This window comes from Ursus americanus, chromosome 34 (genome assembly GCF_024610735.1).
Source record: "Ursus americanus isolate L20-20 chromosome 34, mUrsAme1.1.p, whole genome shotgun sequence".
In the NCBI taxonomy this organism is placed as follows: Eukaryota; Metazoa; Chordata; class Mammalia; order Carnivora; family Ursidae; genus Ursus; species Ursus americanus.
Window position 1 is genome coordinate 9494642 of NC_142160.1, and position 20346 is coordinate 9514987.

At 46.9% G+C, this 20346-nt stretch overlaps 1 protein-coding gene across 4 annotated transcripts in view; it reads right to left on the reverse strand.

The window, feature by feature from the left end:
* Positions 1–18830, reverse strand: part of DMRT1 (doublesex and mab-3 related transcription factor 1) — a 102036-nt gene extending 83206 nt beyond the window's left edge. For 2 of the 4 annotated variants that reach the window (XM_087858775.1, XM_087858777.1), the window contains exons 1-3: positions 18486–18830; positions 14809–14992; positions 5516–5521 (exon numbers count right to left, since the gene is read on the reverse strand). In XM_087858775.1, coding sequence (XP_087714901.1) covers positions 5516–5521; positions 14809–14992; positions 18486–18830 — 535 coding nt within the window. The remainder of the gene's footprint in view (positions 1–5515; positions 5522–14808; positions 14993–18485) is intronic. The other 2 variants (XM_045772607.2, XM_087858776.1) reach the window with 1 other exon arrangement.
* Positions 18831–20346: the final 1516 nt, after the last annotated feature.

Consider the following 20346-nt stretch of genomic DNA (forward strand, 5'->3'; position numbering starts at 1 on the left):
AATAGAATACTACTCAGCCATAAAAAAGAATGAAATCTTGACATATGCAAAGATATGGATGCATCTGGAGAGTATAATGCTAAGTGAAATAGGTCAAATAGAGAAAGATAAATACCATATAATCTCACTCATATGTGGAATTCACGAAACAACAACAACAACAAAAAATGAGCAAAGGGGAAAAAAAAAAGAGAGGCAAACCAAGGAAAAGACTCTTAACTATAAAGAACACACTGGTGGCTGCCAGAGGGGAGGGAGGTGGGGGGATGGGGGAAATAGGTGATGGGGATGGAGAGTGGAGACTACACTTACCACGATGAGCAGCGCTGAGTAATATACAGAACTGCTGAATCACGACACTGTATACCTGCACACCTGAGACCAATACAACACTCAATGTTAATTACACTTGAATAAAAATTGAAAAAAAAATTTTAAAGATGCACCCCTGAGACTCCTGGCAGCTGGGGTGCAGGGAAAGGTAAGGGGCTACACAGTCTTCACCCACAGACATAACCCTTGTCCTGTCAGTCCACGTGGCTTCATTTGCATAAGAAACCAGCTCATGGCTCTAGGGTGGACTGCACCCAGGCTCACCCCTTTACCCTCACGTCAGTACCTGAGCCTTGAGCGCTAAGCATGTTTCTGCCTTCCTCAGGGTTGACAAAGACCTTTCACGTATGTTTCTAATCAAGCACTGTAAACTGGGCAAGCATTACTATTTTCTCCATTTCACAAATGAGCAAACAAAGTGAAGTGAACAGCTCAAACAGGTGACAGGTACCCAAGCCAGGCCTTGGACTCTGGGTCTTAGGTTCTTTCAGTGACATGTATGAAGTGAGGAGATACCAGCAAAATTCTTTTTCCAGATGTCTTCAATCTCCAAGACCTCTGATCTGCTACCATATACCCTTGTCCCAGGGAGGAACCCAGCATTGCCACGTGGTAGTAACAACGCACCCTGGGGGAAGCAGGACCCTGGCCATGTTCCGCATCAAAGAAAGCAGTAAGTACGTGATGGGTAATGTACATTGTAATTTCACATAAGTAACACTGGTAAGAATGAGATTAGTCTCCAATAAGCAGAATAGCTGACTAGATGGTATAATCTCATTCCCCGGTCATGGCCATACCAGTTTATGACACACCAGTCATATTGAACCTGCCAGCCCACAACTCTGGAGAGAACTGTGAAATGGTTTAATCCATTGCTGCCCTTAGCTCAGCTTGAGATCTGCCCGAAGTTAAGCTGAACTGAGGAGTAGAAGCTGGGAGAATAGGAAGAACAGAGCAGATTTAGCTCTCTGCCATGGCCATTTTCACTTGGCTAACCATCTGCTAATGGGGGACCAGAAGAGCCACAGGCTTCGGCTCCTCGGCCTGAGCTCCACAGAGTGCAATGACCAGGGCTCAGTCCTCGGGCCCCTCCTCTCTGCCGTCTGTCCCCAGCTCATCTCATGGTTCAAAACCCCAAGCAGTCGAGGAGGTGCGGGTTGCACCTCATACCACAGCAGACCCATCTCCATAATAAATGAGGACCTCCTAGGTGTGGGGGATTCAACAGAGAAATGGGCAAAGGACATACACGGAAAAACTTACATACGGCCCTGAAACATACGAAAAGATGTTCAATTTCACTAACAACAAAAAAAAAGTGATTACAAGCCATATTTGTTTTCTATTGCTATATAAGAATTACCACAGGGGCGCCTGGGTAGCACAGCGGTTAAGCGTCTGCCTTCGGCTCAGGGCGTGATCCCGGCGTTACGGGATCGAGCCCCACGTCAGGCTCCTCCACTGTGAGCCTGCTTCTTCCTCTCCCACTCCCCCTGCTTGTGTTCCCTCTCTCGCTGGCTGTCTCTCTCTCTGTCAAATAAATAAATAAAATCTTTAAAAAAAAAAAAAAGAATTACCACAAAGATAGCAGCTTAAAACAACACAAATTTATTATCTTATAGCTCTGTGGGCCTAAAGTCTAACACAAGTCTCTAAAATGAAGGCATCAACAGGGCTGCCTTCCTTTCTGGAAGCTCTGGGGGACGGTCCAGGTCCCTGCTCAATCTGGGTGCTGGCAGAGTTCAGGTTCTTGCAGTTGGAGGACTGAGGTCCCATGTCCCTGCTGGCTGTCAGCTGAGGGCTGTTCCAAGCTTCTAGAGGCCTCCCGTACTTCTTGGCTCAGGGCCCCTTCCTCTGCCTTCAGAACCAGCAGCAACGGGTCAAGGCTCCTGCTTCAAAACCCTCCTGCAGCTCCTCCCACTGTGGCATTGCTGGGGACAGGCAGGAAGCGTTCTCTAGGTCTCTGGTTCACGCCATGACAACAGAGCCACCTGGAAAACCCAGGACCACCTCCCCACCTCAAGGTCCTTGACACTTCATCACATTTGCCAACGGAAGGGGACATTTCACAGGTCCCAGGGACTGGGGTGTAGACATCTCTAGGGGGCCGTTATTCTAATAACCACCTCAACATACAATGATTCACCTTTCAGGCCGGGAAGCAGTAATGACAGCCTAGGCCTGACAATGCTGTGGCAGCCGCTGTCTGCAGGGAGTGTCACTGACAGTATCCCCCAAAGTCACATATAAATTTACCTCCAAGAGAAACCTCCTGTCCCACCATTTCTTTCCACCTCTACTCCCACCACCCCAGTGCAAGCATTCTCTCCCTCTACCTGGGCACCTGCACAGTCTTCCCTTTCATCTCTCACCCACTCCTCCCCTTCAATCTACACCCCAGGCCGCAGCAGAGAGATCTTTAGAGAAAGTAAATCACATCATGCCGTTCACTGCTTCAACACTCCACTGACTTCCCATTGTACTCATAATAAAACCCCAACTCTCTCCTGTCCTATAAGGCCCCCCGAGATGCAGTCCCCAGTGATGTCAGCCCCTGCTCTCAGCACACTGGCCTCCTCCTTATTCCAGGCGAGGTCTCCGTCCACTGTGCATTCAGCCTGGAAGCCCCAGACCTTGACCGCAAGGGCCCACTCTCACTCAGGACAAGCTCCCATTTCTCTCCTTAGACAGGCTCTCTTTCCTATCTACCCTATCAAACAGCCACTGACCTTTTGGACACGTCCATCATATCGTTTTGTCTTTCCTCATAGCTCTGACCACTTTTTGAAAATATCTTATATTTGCTGGTGTACTTGTTTATCAATGGTCTCCCCTGCTGGATTCATAAAACCCACGAGAGATGCATGTTTTATGTGCTGCTGTATACCCCATGCCTGGGAAAGGGTCTGACACAATGCAGCCCCATGATGAACATTTGCTGAATGAATGAAAATAAGACAGAAAAGCAGAAGGAAGAAAGGCATGAAGGGAGGGAGGGAATCTTGTTCAGAAAGCAGACTCCCTAATCAAGATGAATCCAATTCAGTTCGGCAAACACTGGTGTTTGCTAAATCCAATCTGCTTCCCTGAATTTATTCATATGCTATGTTTTAGATAAACCCCAAAAGCTCAGGACCAGAGTTAAGGAGTGGGGCAAAAATAGTAGTTTTATAACTGCTGAAATCAACAGAGTCATCTGTTAGTATACAATGAACTGACATTGGATGGTTGAAGCACTATTTAAGAATTCTTACTGCCAATAAACATCAGAAAAATCTGCTGTACTACTGAGAGGCGCCTGGATGGCTCAGTCAGTTAAGCGTCTGCCTTCGGCTCAAGTCGTAATCCCAGGGTCCTGGGATCGAGTCCCCCATTTGGCTCCCTGCTCAACGAGGAGCCTGCTTCTCCCTCTCTCTCTGCCCCTGGTTGTGCTCTCTCATTCACTTGCTTTCTCTCTCAAATAAATAAAATCTTTAAAAAAATAAAAAAAAAGAAGAGTCTGCTACAATCCTGAATCGATACTTTCTTTTGACAACAAACCAGTTACTCAGTGTACTTTAAGAGTTTCTTGTGCATTTTCTTCTGAAAAGCATGTTCAGTGGGATTGTACAATAAGACCAGATTAATGATTGTGAAGCCTACCAACAGACATGAGAGTAGAGTAAACTGGGTTTGAAATGTAATTTGGTTCAGCAACAGGGATCAATATTTACCTGAATTTTCTTAGGGGAGTCAAAAAGGTTGTCACATTGAATTTTTTTACAAGCTGAAAAATAAGAGACAGAAACTGAGACGGAAACACAGATCTGCACTTACATAGTTGCATGTGACAATGACAAAAGGAACCCTGACAAGTCAAGACCCCACAGGACAGTGGCTGGAACCACAGGTCCCACAGGCATCCCTACCCTGCTTCCCTCACATCGCAGCACCACACGGAGCACTCGGAGGCTTGGAGCCGAGATCACCTGGCCGAGGCACAGAACTGACAGTGTCCTGCAGGAGGTATTAGTGGACACTCCCCAGTGCCCCCTTTTCTAGAAACCTCAGTCTTTTGAGAAACCTCAGTCCTCATTACCCCAGAGCTACAGATTAGACCAGCGTATAAACCAGAGAAGTCAGCAATAAGGCAGAACTTGAGGGGCTGGGAGAAGAGAGGAAAGAAAGGATGCTGATGGAGATGAAAGAGATCGTCTTATCGCATGGGATCTACAGGTGATTTCAAAGGCCAAGAAGCTTTGAAGAAAGCTCTGCTAGCAAAACAGGCTGTTCTGAGTCTGAAGCCAGTTAACGAGAGGCAGAGAATGGGGAGTTACTGCTTGGTGGGGACATGCTTTCCAGTGGGGAAGATGAAAAAAGCTCTGGCGTGGGATGGTGCTGATGTCTGCACAACAGCCTGACTGCTTCATGCCACAGAACGGCACGCTAACAAATGGCTAAAATGCTCAGTTTTATACTATGTATGTTTGACACAATAAAAATTTTACTTTTTTTTTTTTTAAAGTAGGCTCCATGCCCAGCGTGGAGCCCAATGTGGGGCTTGAACTCCCAACTCTGAAATCAAGATCTGAGCCGAGATCAAGAGTCAGAAGCTCAACCAACTGAGCTACCCAGGTGCCCTGATGCAATAAAAATTTTAAAAGGTAAGTTAGTTAATAAAACAGATGGGACAGAAAGGTATCCACAAGACCCAAAGAACAGTTGAGTGGCAAGGGGGTGGTCAATGGACAGGATCCTTGAATTAGTAGATAACAGGGAATCTGTGGGTCAAGGACTCCAGGGGGATGCTGTGGAGCAGGCAAGTGAAACAGGAGACACAGATGAGCTTTGGGCCACTCTGAGAGTTTCCCACGACAGCAAATGCAAGGCCGTGTCACCCTACAACAGTACCTACTGCTGCGACCAGATGCTGGCAGTAAATTCCAAGACAGTCAACATGGATGGACTACCTTCTTCCCACTGGTCATGGGGACAGAAGTCCATGGTCACCAACCCTCGGCTTTTCTCTTGTTTTCCACCAAAGCCATGGTGGTTTTTCATTTTCAGAAATGCAATGATAAAAATTATTCTCACCAAGTTTCTAAGGCAATAGAATTTCGCCGCCCTTTCTGAGGAAATGCTTGTCACCCAGGGTCTGAAGAGTTGCTTAGGCCAAACTACAACAAAAAAAAGCCCATACCAGGTCCTTCTATGGTTTGCCTCCTCAGTGTACCTTTCTCTAAAAACTACATGTGACAATGAGGTAAAAGGGGACATTTTCTTTCTTCTTCTTCTTTTTTTTTTGTTAAGATTTATTTGTTTGAGAGAAAGAGCATGAGCACAAACGAGTGAGGGGGAGACCTGAGCCAAAGGCAGATGCTTAATCAACTGAGCCACCCAGGTGCCCTAAGAGAGAGAACTTTTTTTTTTTTTTTAAAGATTTCATTTATTTATTCGACAGAGATAGAGACAGCCAGCGAGAGAGGGAACACAAGCAGGGGGAGTGGGAGAGGAAGAAGCAGGCTCATAGCGGAGGAGCCTGATGTGGGGCTCGATCCCATAACGCCGGGATCACGCCCTGAGCTGAAGGCAGACGCTTAACCGCTGTGCCACCCAGGCGCCCCCTGAGGGAACTTTTTAAAAGACTGAATATTAACATATTTCCAGTGATAACAAAATGCAAACCTAAAGAACCCTTCATGATATAAACTGATCACCAAAGAGACTCTCACTGGGTATCATATCTGCAATGTTTGAAAAAGCATCTTACCTTTTAATTTTAAAAAACAAGTATGAATTTTCTGGAACCCTTATACCTTGCTTATGGAAATGTAAATAGTGCAACCTCTTTGGAAAACATTCTCAAAAGTTCCTCAAAAGGTTAAAAAAACATAGAGTTCCCATATGACTCAGCAACTGGGACTCCTTGGTATAACACAAGAAAATGAAATGCGTGTTCATACAAAAACTGGTACAGGGTCCCGTGGGTGGCACAGCTGGTTGAGCATCTGACTCTTAGTTTCGGTTCAGCTAGTGATCTCGGGGTTGTGAGATTGAGCCCCGAGTCAGGCTCTGCACTCAGCATGGAGTCTGCTTAAGACTCTCCCTCAGCCTTTGCCCCTTGCTCCGCTCTAAAATAAGTAAAATCTTAAAAAAAAAAAAAAAAAACCCAACTGGTACAAGAATGTGATAGAATTACTCATAACAGCTAAGAAGTGTAAGCAACCCAAATGTCCATCAGCTGATGAAGAAAAAAATAGGATCTATGCATACAATGGAATTTCTTTTTTAACTTAAGTAGGCTCCACTCCCAGTATGGAGCCCAGTGCAAGGTCTGAATTCATGATCCCAAGATCAAGACCTAAGCTGAGATCAAGAGTTGGACACTCAACCAACTGAGCCACTCAGGCACCCCTGCATATAATGGAATATTAAAATTTTTAAGACTTTAAAAATTTATTTGGGGGGGAGGAGAGAAAGAGAGCGGAGGCGGGGAGGGCAGAGGGAGAAAGAGAGAATCTCAAGTAGACTCTGAACTGAGTGCGGAGTCTGACACAGGGACCTGATCCCACGAACCTGAGATCATGACCTGAGCCAAAATCAAGAGTCGGACGCTCAACTGACTGAGCCACCCAGACGCCCCTACTGAACATTAATTTTAAAAATGAGTAATAAATGTATGCTACAGCATGAATAAACCTCACTAACATCAGGAGAAGCAAAAGAAGCCAGACACAAAAGGTCACATACATGATTCCATTTCTATGAGGTGTTCAAATATGTGAAATGTCCAGAGTAGGCAAATCTATGGCAACAGAAAATATATTAGTGGTTGTCTAGGGCTGGCATGGGGCGTAGGTGGGGAGTGACTGCTAACGGAGACAGTTTCTTTTCAGGAGGAGACAAAAAATGTTCCACAATTAGAGGCTGGTGATGGTTGCCCAACTCCGCGAATTTACTAAAAAACAATGAGTTGCATACTTTGAATAGATTAACTGTATAGTATGTGGATTACACACTGAGTCGTTCAATTATGTTTGAATTTTTAGCATTTTGAAAATTCCAAAATACATTTAAAAGAAATCACAAAACAAAACTTAAAAATGCACCTTGAACATCAATGAACTTACTCTCTGACATCTGCAGATGGGTTCATGACCACAGGTCTAATGTTTTAAAACAATTTCCAAGGAACCATCACTGTCCACTCACTCAGCAAAGGTTTACTGACCATTTACTGTAAAGCCAGGTACTGCTCTGAGCCGTGCACATCAACACAGTGATGAACAAAATGCACTCCCGGCCCCTAAGATTAATTTCCACAAAGGAGATACAGATGTAAACCTAGGAAACGTTTTCATGTCTTTTGTGGTTTAAACCCTGTATTTATCCTTTTTAAAAAAGATTTCATTTATTTATTTATTTGAGAAAGAGAAAGGAAATGTGAGCAGGGGGAGGGGCAGAAAACAGGGAGAGAGAATCTCAGGCAGACTTCACACTGTGCATGGAGCCCAATGTGGGGCTCAATCCCGGAGCCTAAATCAAGGGTCAGATGCTTAACTGACTGAGCGTCCCAGAAGCTCCCCTGTATTTACCTTTTTTTGTGGCTGTAGGTGTTTTCCAAATTTTCTTTTTAGCCAAAGTTAGACCAGAAGGTTACTTCCTGCGTATTCTGTTGCTTACAACTGCCGTACGTAAATACTATCTATGGAGAATTTCTATCAGGCCATTAATTGCCATATCTGACATTAAGTGAAGACTGCCCTTGAAACCATATCTGACATTAAGTGAAGACTGCCCTTGAAATAAATAAAACTGATTAAGATATTATCTAAAGCAACAGATATCAAATGATCAGTACCATGACTCTTCAGTGTTCCCCCCCCCCTTTTTTTTTAAGATTTTTTATTTATTCATTTGACAGAGATAGAGACAGACAGCGAGAGAGGGAACACAAGCAGGGGGAGTGGGAGAGGAAGAAGCAGGCTCCCAGCGGAGTAGCCTGATGTGGGGCTCGATCCCAGAACGCTGGGATCACGCCCTGAGCCGAAGGCAGACGCTTAACGACTGAGCCACCCAGGCACCCCAAGTGTTCCCTTTTTTATTTAAGCCTCCAACTATTGCTTCAGTGTAAGGAGTTTTGTTTTGTTAGACATCCTGAAAATTTCCTTGACTCTGAAAGTAAAATTGGGAAATACTTTTATCGAAAGTCTTCTTAAAAACGAACACCTACGCTTTCTATTCTACTAGAAATTGATAGCACTATCTAAAAATCAGTGGAGCTGATCTTTTGTAAGTAGCCAGAATCCTTCAAAAGTGAATTCTCAAAGTGATTTAGATAAAATGCTTTGGGTGTTCATTCAAATAAAGTCCTTCTTTTTGTACAATATTGGAAAACTGCAAAGATAAAAACTGAAATGTTATTTTAAATCTATCTAACTCCACCCAGGATTTTCAGGTCAGTGAAACAACTCTGTATAAAACGAATGGTGAATGTATGTTGTCATGAATCTGTCCAAACCCACAGCACACACCACACCGAGAGTGGATCCTCACGTGGACTACAGCCGTCAGGTGGTGATGTGTCAGCACAGGTTCAACTGTACCAGACGTCCGGCTCTGGTGGGGGAGGTGGATTAGTAGGGCAAGTTGTGCCTGTGGGGGGAGGGGGCATACGGGAAATCTCTGTACCTTTCTCTACATTCTGACGTGAACCTAGAACTGCTCTGAAGAATAAAGTTTAGGGGCGCCTGGGTGGCTCAGTTGTGAAGCGTTGCCTTTGGCTCAGGTCATGATCCCAGGGTCCAGGGATCAAGCCCCGCATCAGCTACTTGCTCAGCGGGAGCCTGCTTCTCCCTCTGCCTGCCACTCCCCCTTCTTGTACTCACGCTCTCTTTCTGGCAAATCAGTAAATAAAATCTTTTTAAAAATCTATAAACCTCAATTGTTTGCTCATTAGCCACACTTCTTACCAGTAAAAACTGCGTGGGCACAGGACTCCTTAAATTTTCAAACTGCCCCATTTCACGTCTATAAAGCACTTAAGCGCACAGAAGATACACAACAAAAATGTGTTCCCCTACCAGCATGTGCTCTGTCTGTATGCTGAAGAGAGAAATTACTACTAAAGGGGTGACACAAAGGGGGAGGGTCCCATCACTACCAGACACAGACCTAACTGACCCTTCCAACACGGGAAGGCACGGGAAAGCAGGCCACGGGCCCTAGGAGGTCAGGCTGCAGCGGGAAAGCCAGAGACGGTAGGAGGTGGTGTGATGTGAGGGAGTGTGAATGTGAGTGTGTGTGGAAGTCCAGGGTGTTCCAGAAGGGAGGGCCCCAAGGGCGATAACATTCAGGTCCTTTTTTACAAAGGACACACAGGCAGAACCAAATGCTCTACAATGCAACCGTTCATCTGCCAGTGGTGTGCGGAAAAGGAGAGGCCGGGACTACACAGACCTGGGGGGGGAACAGCCTCGGGCTGGCTGCTTGGGGTGGAAAAGTGGACTATCAAACAAAACAAAGACGAACCCAGATATCAAAGCAGAAGAATGTGAGAGTCTTTTTAAAGTCAGCGGACCATTTTGAAAATTAAAATTTATCAATTTTATGCTAAAATTCAAAATGAAAAGCCACGAGATAATGCTGACATTGCTTTAATTCACTGTTATTTATAATTTAAAAAAACCTCACTTTTTGGGGGAGATCCTGCTAGTGTAAGAAATAGCAATGAACAGGGCACTGTTTCAGAAGGCTATTTCCTCCACACTAATACCCACAATCATAGATGACAATAACAGTAAGAATCGATCACACCCATTGTTCTAGGAATCTTTGGTCAGTGTTTTGGTTGATTTTTAGCCAATCTCTGGTTAAGGATGGTAGAGATGTTTGGTACGTTATCCTACTCTGAGAAGTCCGTTCTCTAATAAATGAAATGACAGCTTGGTAATAAACGCAATTTCCTTCACAGCATCCTTAGAGTTCAGCTAATAATCTCAGCGATAATTCTTGGGCGCGTTCCACTCTCACTTGGGCACTTTGGGGAGCCAAAAGGAGATAACTAAGAAACTTCAAGGACATAAAAATCTACTGAATTTCACTAAGCTACTGACTGCCCTTATAGACACTTAACATTAGGGATTAGAAAGAGAAGGGGAGCAGCTTGCCCCCGTGTGAGCCAGGTTGACAGGGCCCCCATCATCTGACCCCACCGACAGCCTTCACCCCTCCCTAAACAATTTCAAGTCCTAGCCTTTCATATCCATATAATGGGATGTTAGCCCGTTATACAATTTTAAGCTGTTGTAAGTAAAGGAAAAAACCCTAATTACACACCATTGGGAATAATACACCGCCATTATGTTAAATACATAAATAATATATATCTAGGAAAGCTAGAGAAAGACACATGAGCCTCTACGGTCAGCGAGTAATCCTGAAATGCCAAACAGAAGCGACTTGCAGGCTGGGATTGGAAGGACAATCCCATTTCACTTAATATGCTTTTATACTCTGCTTCCCACTTACATGAAGTGTTATTTTAAATAAATCCCACTCTCTGGAAATGTAATATAAGCTCTACCTGTTAGCAGCAAACTATCTTCAGAAGCTGGGCCCCATGTGATGCATGAAACTTGAAGACACTCTTCAGTCTGTCTGTCTTTTCTCCCTCTCCTTCACCTTCTCTCCTCCCTTTCTTTTCCTCCCTCTTCTTCTCTATTGATGTAGTTTACCTCTACTGGCATTTCTGTCTTTTCTCTTGCTCATACCCCAGCTCAGTCTAGAAGTTACCCATCTCGACTGAAGAGCCTTGGTGCTAGTCCTGGGGAACGAGCCCATGTATCTCCAGCTCCTGCCTCATGGAGGTGGACTGGCAAGGGTAGAGCGCCCTGCCCGTGGCAGGCAAAGCCTCCAGAGCGATGCCTCCAGAGCCCAGGAGCACAGCACAAGACTGGCTTCCGCGTTCCCCTCCCTCTGTGTGTCGATTTAAGACTCCAAAATGACTCCAAGGTTTACCAGCTCCAGAGACAAAGAAGGGAATATGGTCACAACCTCCTTGACCCTGAACCTCCTATCTTGCTCCCCTGCTGCTTCTATTTGTAACTTTCCCTGTTGCCACTCTGAAATGCTCTGCCAGAAGGCCTTTGTCATGCTGAACTCCACCTCGCCTGAGATCATTCTATGAAGGCCTGTCTTGGGGCAGACAACCTAACTGTGGCATCCCTTCCCCCAAGGTGCAATGCAGGACACCAGGCTAAACCAAGTTCACCTATGGTGCCCCGCAAACTGCCCAGCCTGGATGTTTATCCATCACTGGCCGTTCAGTCCCTGTATTCTTCCCCCATGAAGATCAGTGGCTGCAGCCGTCTATGACAACAGTGAATGGCAGGACTTTTGCTCCTAACATTCTTATTTGCCCAGCAGCCCTAAATCCCTTCTGAGGATTAAACCACAGCCTCTGATTTCAATTGTCTATTTCCTAAGGAAACATGGCAACTGCTCCCAGTCTCCCTCCACAGGCAGGTAAAATGGAAAATCCATGGGCTTTGGGACCATACAGCCCTGGAATGAATTCCAGCTCAACTCAGCTTTATTCTGGGGCACCTTCCTTACCAACTGGTTTCCTTATCTGCAAATGGGAATAGTTCCTACCTGGTATTTGTGAAAATCAAAGGAGTCATTCCCCTCTTTATTCCTCTGACACACCCTTTTCCCATTTCAGCCCTCCAGCTAAATCCACCAGACCAGCCCTGACCTGGTATTATTTGGAAATCAACCTCGAAATGTAAAGATCCTATCTCTGCTAGATAGACTCCATCCTTCCTATCAAAAGGGAAGTCTGGAAAGCCTTGTAAGCATATATTATGAGCAACCAAACTAAGAAAAGAAAATGATTCTCCTTGATAACCACAGCACCCACAGCCCCAGGAACAGAGTGACTGGCACACACACCTCTACCTGCTGCGCAGAGAAGAGGGCTCCGTCCCTCACTGGCTTTCTTCAGCGCCTGCCCACCTTCACCTTCATTATAACGGTCAAGACTCAGTCTTCAAAACCCTCAAAGACCTTCTCCCTCATTTTTGATAAGAGAAAACAGGCCCAGAGAGCTTAAGTAACTTGTTCAAAGTTGCACAGCAAGTAAGTGGCAGGCAGCTGAGTAACTGTAGCCCAGCTGGTGGGCAAAGCAAACTAAGTAAGCCATGACAGGCGTAGTTAAGAGAAACCACACGGTGAGGCTGTATTTCAGGGGGTTTAGCAGACTCTGAAGATGTTCTGTGAATCTCAGTGTATGTTTTTAGTATGTAATACAGTGGACTATTGAACAACACAGATCTGAACTGCAAGGGTCCACCTCTATGCTGATTTTTTCGATAAATATGGTAGTAGTATTAACGCGTTTTCTCCCCCTTATGATTTTCTTCCAACATTTTCTTCTCTCTAGCTTACCTGGTTGTAAAAATACAGTGTATAATACATATAACATACAAAATATCCATTAATTGATGGTATACTGTTATTGCTAAGGCTTTTAGTCAACAGTAGGCTATTGGCAGTTAAGTTTTTGGAGAGTCAAAAGTTAACAGGTGCATTTCTGACTGCGCAGGGTGGGGGTGGGGGTGTTGTCCAAGGGTCAACAGTATGGGTATTTATTTGCCAAGAGGATTTCACAGATCTTTGGTGGATTTCTTAGAACTCCTGCATTCTAGACTAGTGCCATTAAATGGAACTCTGAGAAAAATGGAAACGCACTTTCCAACAATTTAAATAATTAAAACCTGAGCTAGATGTGCTTACAGGGCACTTGAAATGTGGCTCATGCAACTGAGGAGATGAAGGTTTTAAACATTTCAACATGTTTTACAGTGGTAAAATACACATAACACGAAGTCTACCATCTTACCCATTTTTAAATGGACGCTTCAGCGATACTGAGCACATTCACAATGTTGTGTGACCGTCACCACACCATCCACTTCCGTAGCTCTTTTCATCTGGTAAACTGAGACTCTCTCCATGAAAAGGAACTCTCCCTTTCCTCCGCCCCGCCCCTCAACCCAGTCCCTGGCAACCACCGTTCTACTTTCCGTCCCCATGATTCTGATGACTTTAGGTAAGTAAGTACAACCATACACAGCATCTGCCTTTTTGTGACCGGCGTATTTCACTCGGCATAATACCCTCGAGGTGATCCAAGCTGTAGCATGGGGCAGGATTTGCTCCCTTCTGAAGGCTGAGTAATACTCCACCGTGCGTAGAGACCACATTTTGCTTATCCATTCAGTAGTCAATGGACACTCAGGTTGCTCCCACATTTTAGCTATCGTGAATGCTACTATCAACACGGGTGTACAAGTATCTCTGAGACCCTGCTTTCAATTCTTTTGGGTAAACACCCAGAAGTGGAATTGTTGAGTCATCTGCTAATTCTATATTTAAGTTTTGAGGAAGTGCCATATCGTTTTCTATAGCAGCTGCACCATTTTACATTTCTATTGAGAATGCACAAAGGTTCTGATTTTTCCCCATCTTTGCCGATATTGTTATTTTCTGGGGTTTTTTCGTTTTGTGTTTTGTTTTTTTGATGGCAGCCACACTAATGGGTGTGAAGTGGTATTTCACTGTCGTTTTGATTTGCATTTCCCTAGTGATTACTAATGTTAACTATATACCTTTTTCGGTTCAATGTTTTCATTTTATTTCATTGTAATTTGATTGAACTTAAATGGCCGTATGTGGCTAGGGGCTTCCATACTGGACAGTGCAGCTCTAGACCACAACGATTCTCGGGGTAACTGGAGACCCAGGGCAGTAAGCACAAGGAACTCTGGAGGCAGATGGACCAATTCAGATATGTTCTAATTCTGTGGACTTAGCCAGTCACTTACACTTGCCACACCGCAGTCTTTACATGTATAAACCAGAGTTAGTACAACCAGATTACTCTAGCTAACAATGAAATAAAACAAGCCAGCATGCTTACAGCCCCTGGTACAGTCTTAGCACACGGAAGAGAATCAAAGTCAATGGGACATGCCTCCCTTCACTTCCCAATGCCCCCCAAAACTGGACACCTAGGAGTTGGCCTTTTCAGACACTTTCCCCAAATGCATTGCAGTCCTTGCCAGAGAAATGCACTTCCAGTTCTAGGAAACAAGGATCGTTAGCTCCCTCCAAGGGAACCCCATTAACGGAGGGTAGATGAAATCTGGCATCTCAGCCCTCTGATAATCAATGAGTCTGACTCTTGTCCAGATTCAGACTTAGCTAATAACCAACAGGAAAGTGAAGCTATCAAACCTCCAATTCTAGAATTCCTGGCCATCTCCTTTAGGAAGCAGCCAAAAACAGACCCTCAGAAGAACTCTTTAAGAAAACTCTCTAAGTTCTTCTGGATGTGATGTGTGGCTCCGGAGAGTCCTGAGACCGGTTTTGTGGTCAAGGCCCTTCTCCCATCCTGGACGGCGACCATGTGAGCCCCAGGCCTCTTACCTGATGCTGCAGTGGTGGGGGTGCTGGCCGGCGCGGGCTGCGACGGGCTGTTGCTCTCGGTCATCAGGCAGGGATTGCTGCCATTGCTCTCTCTCTTGACAAGCAGCTCAGCAGCGCTGGGCAGCGGGATAGGGTGGCTGATGCCCAGTTCTTCCTCCTGGGCCTGCTGCCTTCTCAGGGCCACCTAGAAGCGCAGGGCAGCAAGTCAGCCTCCAGTGCTCCAAAATCACTTGCACGGCTTTGCCAAAACCCCCAGAGCCCTGGTCACCCCAGATATCATGATTCATGAGCTCCAGGAGTAAGGTCTGAGATTCTCGCATTCCTTTTGAATGGTACCCAGGTAACCAGGATGTGAAGCCAAAGCTGAGAAATGGTGTCTAGCCCATAATAGGTCAAAAAATGTCCGTGACACAAATGAGTATGCAGAGCAGGAAATAAGGCAGGCCGAAGTGAGGGCTAGGGAGGATCAGGAAAAACTGTAGAGTCAGCCAAGCAGAGGAGTTCCATGTGAAGAGAAGTTGGCATTGATGGATTAGGAAGAAAGGAAAATGGGATCGCTCACTCCTTCGTTCCACACATTTGTAAAAGGCCGCTGTACTGGGGCCAGCGACCAGCAAGATACAGTAAGATTAGATTAGATCCCAAGGTACTCACGGCTTAAAAGCAGGAAAAGGAGGCAGGCAAATATGCAAGGGCAACTAAACACGAAATGTGGCAAAAACCACGGAAGAGGGACACATCAATCCCACAGCAGGACTCTGGCGGCAGAAATGGCTTTAAGGGTTAAGAATTAGCTAGAAGTGGTACTGGAAGAGGGCCTTGAAGAACGGAATGAGTAACACTTGTACAGGCAAGAATGAAGGGGCAGAACAATTCAGAGCAAGGGAGCAGGGTGGGCAGGAAAGGCAGGGGCTACTTAGGAAACCCCTGCAGGGCCTTGCTCTCTGGAATGGAGGGAGCCTGCAGAGCAGTAATGGGGGAAAGGGGCTGGAATAGGGAGTTGAAGTCCCTGGAGAAGGAAGAGGCTTCAGGTAGAAGGTCTTCTATGCCAGCAGGACAGAAGGAGCCGCAACTGAGGGTATAAGGGACCTAAACTATCTAAGAGACTCCTCATGGCCCCTCTTCAACTTATCTGCTTTTAAATAACATTGTTAAAGTTTGCAAAAAAAAAAAAAAAGTGTAAAGAAATAAATTGTACTTTTGCCTACTACATGTAACAAAAAAGGAGACTTTCTGTTGGAACTTGACTATTGGTGATAGTGAAATGAGAAAACAAAACATCTGTACCTCAGAGGCTGAAATAGAAGCCAAAAGTTGAAATCAAAATGGTAATCCACAACTACTATTTATTGTTTCAGGAAAATTGTAGTCCAGACTTAGCAAGCTGATTAACTTGCAAATAATTTTACTCTTAACAAGAGTCTTCAACTTACAAAAGCATCCTTAAATAATCAATTAAGATTAAATGATTAAGCTTCAGTCTTGGATTTTTCTATTTTTGAACCAAGTTTAGAAACAGAATTTTAAGGATCTGACCAAAAAATAGCGACAAAAAAATACCCACAAATGTTTGAAGTATGTCAATGCATGCTTATACCCTGATTTACACAAATCCCATGCATGCACAAAATTCACAGCGCATTTATTACACATGCCATAAACTAAGGACACTTTTATAAAATCCTCTCACAGATTTTAAAGAAAAGCTATTGAATAAGGGAAGATGGGGCAATTGATTAAAACGCAATTATTTTAGGGTCATATCGAAGAGCACTTTCACACTATTTGGGAAAAGAAAAAATGGCGGGTACGTGAAATTTTACAGGATTTCACCTAGCACAGCCCAAGCCTTCTGGTGTGGAAAATGCTGAAGTTCATATTATAGAAGTAATCCTGAGTCACTTTTGTTTTTAACCTTTTTTGTTTTTAGCCTTTTTGCACGTTGGTGCCCCTATTAAATAAAGCTTATTCAAAATGAATGGTCCTCCTTAAATACATGTTTTTATGACATTTTGAGGAAAAGTCCTCTTTCAAGCATACTCTCCGCACCCAGTATTTAAAACAACTCAATGTTCAGAAGATTTTTCTACCTACAAATACAACTCCAACGTCCCTAAGGCTTTTTCAGTAAACTCACTGCGATGCATTTTAACGCTGCACCAGGGTAATCTCTTCACCCCTACAGATTACTCTAAAAAGCCATAAAAAAGCGCTAAGGAGAACCCTGTATGCCCACGACTGCACTGGCAATCGGTGAAGCCAACACATATCCAATTTGAGACACATTTTTAAAAAATGAGATGTACATAAAAACCATAATCTTTAAGCATTTACACAGCCTTTTTAAAACACTCTTCTATGAATTATTTTCCACAGAGGGTACTTACACGTTCCCAGCCAAAAGTTGCACATCGTTAGGAAACATTTCTTTGGTATCTTTTCATCTTAAATAAACTGTCTTAAAAGGATGAAACAAATTTTAGCTGGAAAGAATGTATATTATTCTCTCCCAAAAAATCCTTTTCAGGATACCAAACGACGTTGACAATTTCGGTTGAAGATGCTAAACTCCCGTCCTGCTTAGGACGTTTTAAAAAAACTACAGACAAACCCTCAAACCCGTGCCCTTTTCCCCCTTGCGCTTACTTTTAAAAATTCTTAAGTGTGCTTGAAAACAGACTCAGAATAACGAGCACCTGAGGGAGTCAGGTCGAGGGAGCAGAAGTTCGAAAACTCATTCTACCCCCGCGGCGCTCAAAATGGCTGAAGCGCGCGGCGCGGACCCGCGGGCGGCGACCTCGAAGAGGCCGCCGGGAGCTCGGCGGGGACCACGCGGCGCCCGCGCGCGCTGCCGCGACTTTTCCAGAAGAACCACGCGACGCGCACGGTACCCGGAAGAGCGGCGGCCGCCGTCCCCGCCAGTCGCCCGAGCGGGCGCTTTCCCGCACCCTCTGCCGTGTGAGCTCTAGTCTCTGCTCAGGGGCGGGGATCCTAGGGCCTCCCGAGGCGGGTGGGCTCCCCAACTCTCTGTTCGGACAGCGCGGTCGGAGATCTGCCGGACCCCTCCCCCTCCGGCAGGGCGACCCCGGCAACTCTCTGCTCTGAAAGCAGGCGCAGAGATCCTGGGGACCTCCGAAGGCGCGAACCCTGCAACTCTGTGCTCTGAGAAAACGGTCGGAGATCCTAGGAATTTTCTGGGGACCTCCGAGGGCGCGAACCCCGCGACTCTGCTGTAGGGCGGGATCAGGGATCAGGGACTGCTGAACTGAGAGAGCCCCGCAACTTACTGCTCCGGAAGCAGGATCGAAGATCCTGGGGATGGATTTTTGGGACCTCCGACAGGGCGAACCCCCTAACTCTCTGCTGGAGGGGGGGGGTCAGGGATCCCGGGACTCCTAACGAGCGAACCCCGCAACTCTGCTAAAGGTCGGGATCAGGGATCCCTCGGAGAACGAACAAACCCGGCAAGCTCCCTGCTCCGCGGGCTGGGATCCCAGAGGACTCCCGGCCCTGCGAGCCTGGCGTGGCGCGAAGCTGGGAGCCATGGGCCCTGCGCGCCGCGGCCGTCGGCGAGCTCCACCGCCCCTCTCCGGAACCCCGACACCGCGTGGCGCCCACCTGGCCCGAGGGACTTTAAGTTAGGGGCTGACCCTCGGTTTCCCGACGCCCGCACTCACCTGGGCGGCCATCACGCGCTGTCTCTCAGCGATCAGGTTGCACTTCTTGCACTGGCAGTCCCGCCACATGCAGAAGCGCTTGTGGCCCTTGAGCGGCGACGCGTAGCCGTGGTTCCTGCATCGCGCGCACTTGGGCAGCCGCGGGGACTTCTTGCTCCCGGAGCCCGTGCCTGACGCCCCCGAGCCGCCGCCGCCGCCGGCCCCGGCGCCCGTGCCACCGGTGCTCCCAAGCAGCGCCCCAGCAGCTTTGCTAAAGCCGCTGGCCTTGCCCTGCGGGGGTGCCCCAGCGGCGTGCGGGGCCTCCGAAGATGCAGAGGGCTTGCTGAATGCGTCGTCGTTGGGCATGGTGTCCCAGGGAGACGCGCGAGGACCCTCCGGGTCCCTCTCCGGTCTGGAGACGGCTGCAGGGGAAGAGCACAGCCAACGGCGAGGCTCCCCGGGGAAGGCGCAGAAGGCGTGTGCGCTGCAGCCGGAGGTGCAGCCCGAGTGGCGAGGTCTGGACACACAACGCCTAGACTAGTGGGGGGTTGTGCCCTTTTCTTTCTTTTGGCGCGCGCGCGGCGCAGAACTTTTGGATACTTTTCAGAACGTTCCCGGGACTGCCTGGGCGGGAGAGGGCGCGAGGGAATGCAGCCACGCCCACCGCCCCCCAACTCCAGCCACTGCGTTCCCGCCGGGAGCCAGCTTGCACTGGCTGCAAACACTGAGGGTGTGGCCGCAGGTGGCTGCAAATGCACCTCGAGGTGCAGAACCGCCGGGGATACTGCGATCTCCGCACTCTCCCGGGCGCCAGGGCCCGGCGGCCGGAGCACGCTGCACTCGGAGGGAGCTGAGCTCCCAGGTCAGGAACGTAGTTGTGCATCCTAGCCCTGCAAGCTGCTTAGAGGAGGTGCAGACCACCCGGTGGGGTCCTCTAGCTCCCTTCCCCCATTCTCCACGTTAGCTCGGTAGGGCAGAGCTGCTTCTGCCAAGAAGCCAACTCGGAAAGCGGTTTCTTTCTCACTTAAGGAAAGTATGAGATTGAAGGCCTGAGAAAAGAGAAATCTCTGCACTTAATCGGCAAATAAGACCCTGTGTGGGGCTCAAGCGCACCCAAAATTGAGTCTTTCTGTTCTCCAATGATTCCTTCCTGCCCTTTGTGGTCATTCGTTCACAAGATTTCTACTGGGGGCTCCAGGTAACTCTCAAATGTATAGTTCCAGCCCTTTGTTGCTTCCCACTTCAGGTGCATAGAGCTTCTTGGCTCGAGGCAGCTTCACATAGGATCTGCAAGCACAAGACACTCGGCCTTTAAAAAAACCTCACTGGGGTGGGACGGGGTGGGGGGTACTTAACGGATGTAGACATTTATCAAAATTCATCCCACAGTTAAGATCTGTGCATTCATTGTGTATAATCATACCTCTAAAAACCCTCAGAGGTCTTATAGACTTTCCCCCACACCCCTACCCCACCCCGTGTGCCTCCTCTCTGTTCACTTCAGCAAATCCATCCCTAAGGCCTGCTGATCAGATCATTTCTTCCTACACACCCACAATGTCCCTACAACACCAGCCCTTCCCTTGTCTGGATCTGCAGTAGCTTCCAACTGGTCTCCCTGTTTCTTAGTCTTCCAGTATATTCCGAGCAAAAGGCAGCTGGCCCCTGCAGTGGCTTGGTATTGTTTGCTCTGTGAAAAACAAACCAAAGTTAAAGACCTAAGGCTGTGTTTTAAAGGACTTCAGTGATCTCCCTCTGCCCTTCTCAGCCTCAGAGTTTCCAACCAGCCTAGAAGAGCTCATTGCTGGCCTTGTATCTGTTTGCTCAGTGTCACTTCCCTAACCTCACAATGGCCCTTGTCTAGCCAGGGGGCTGCCCTAAC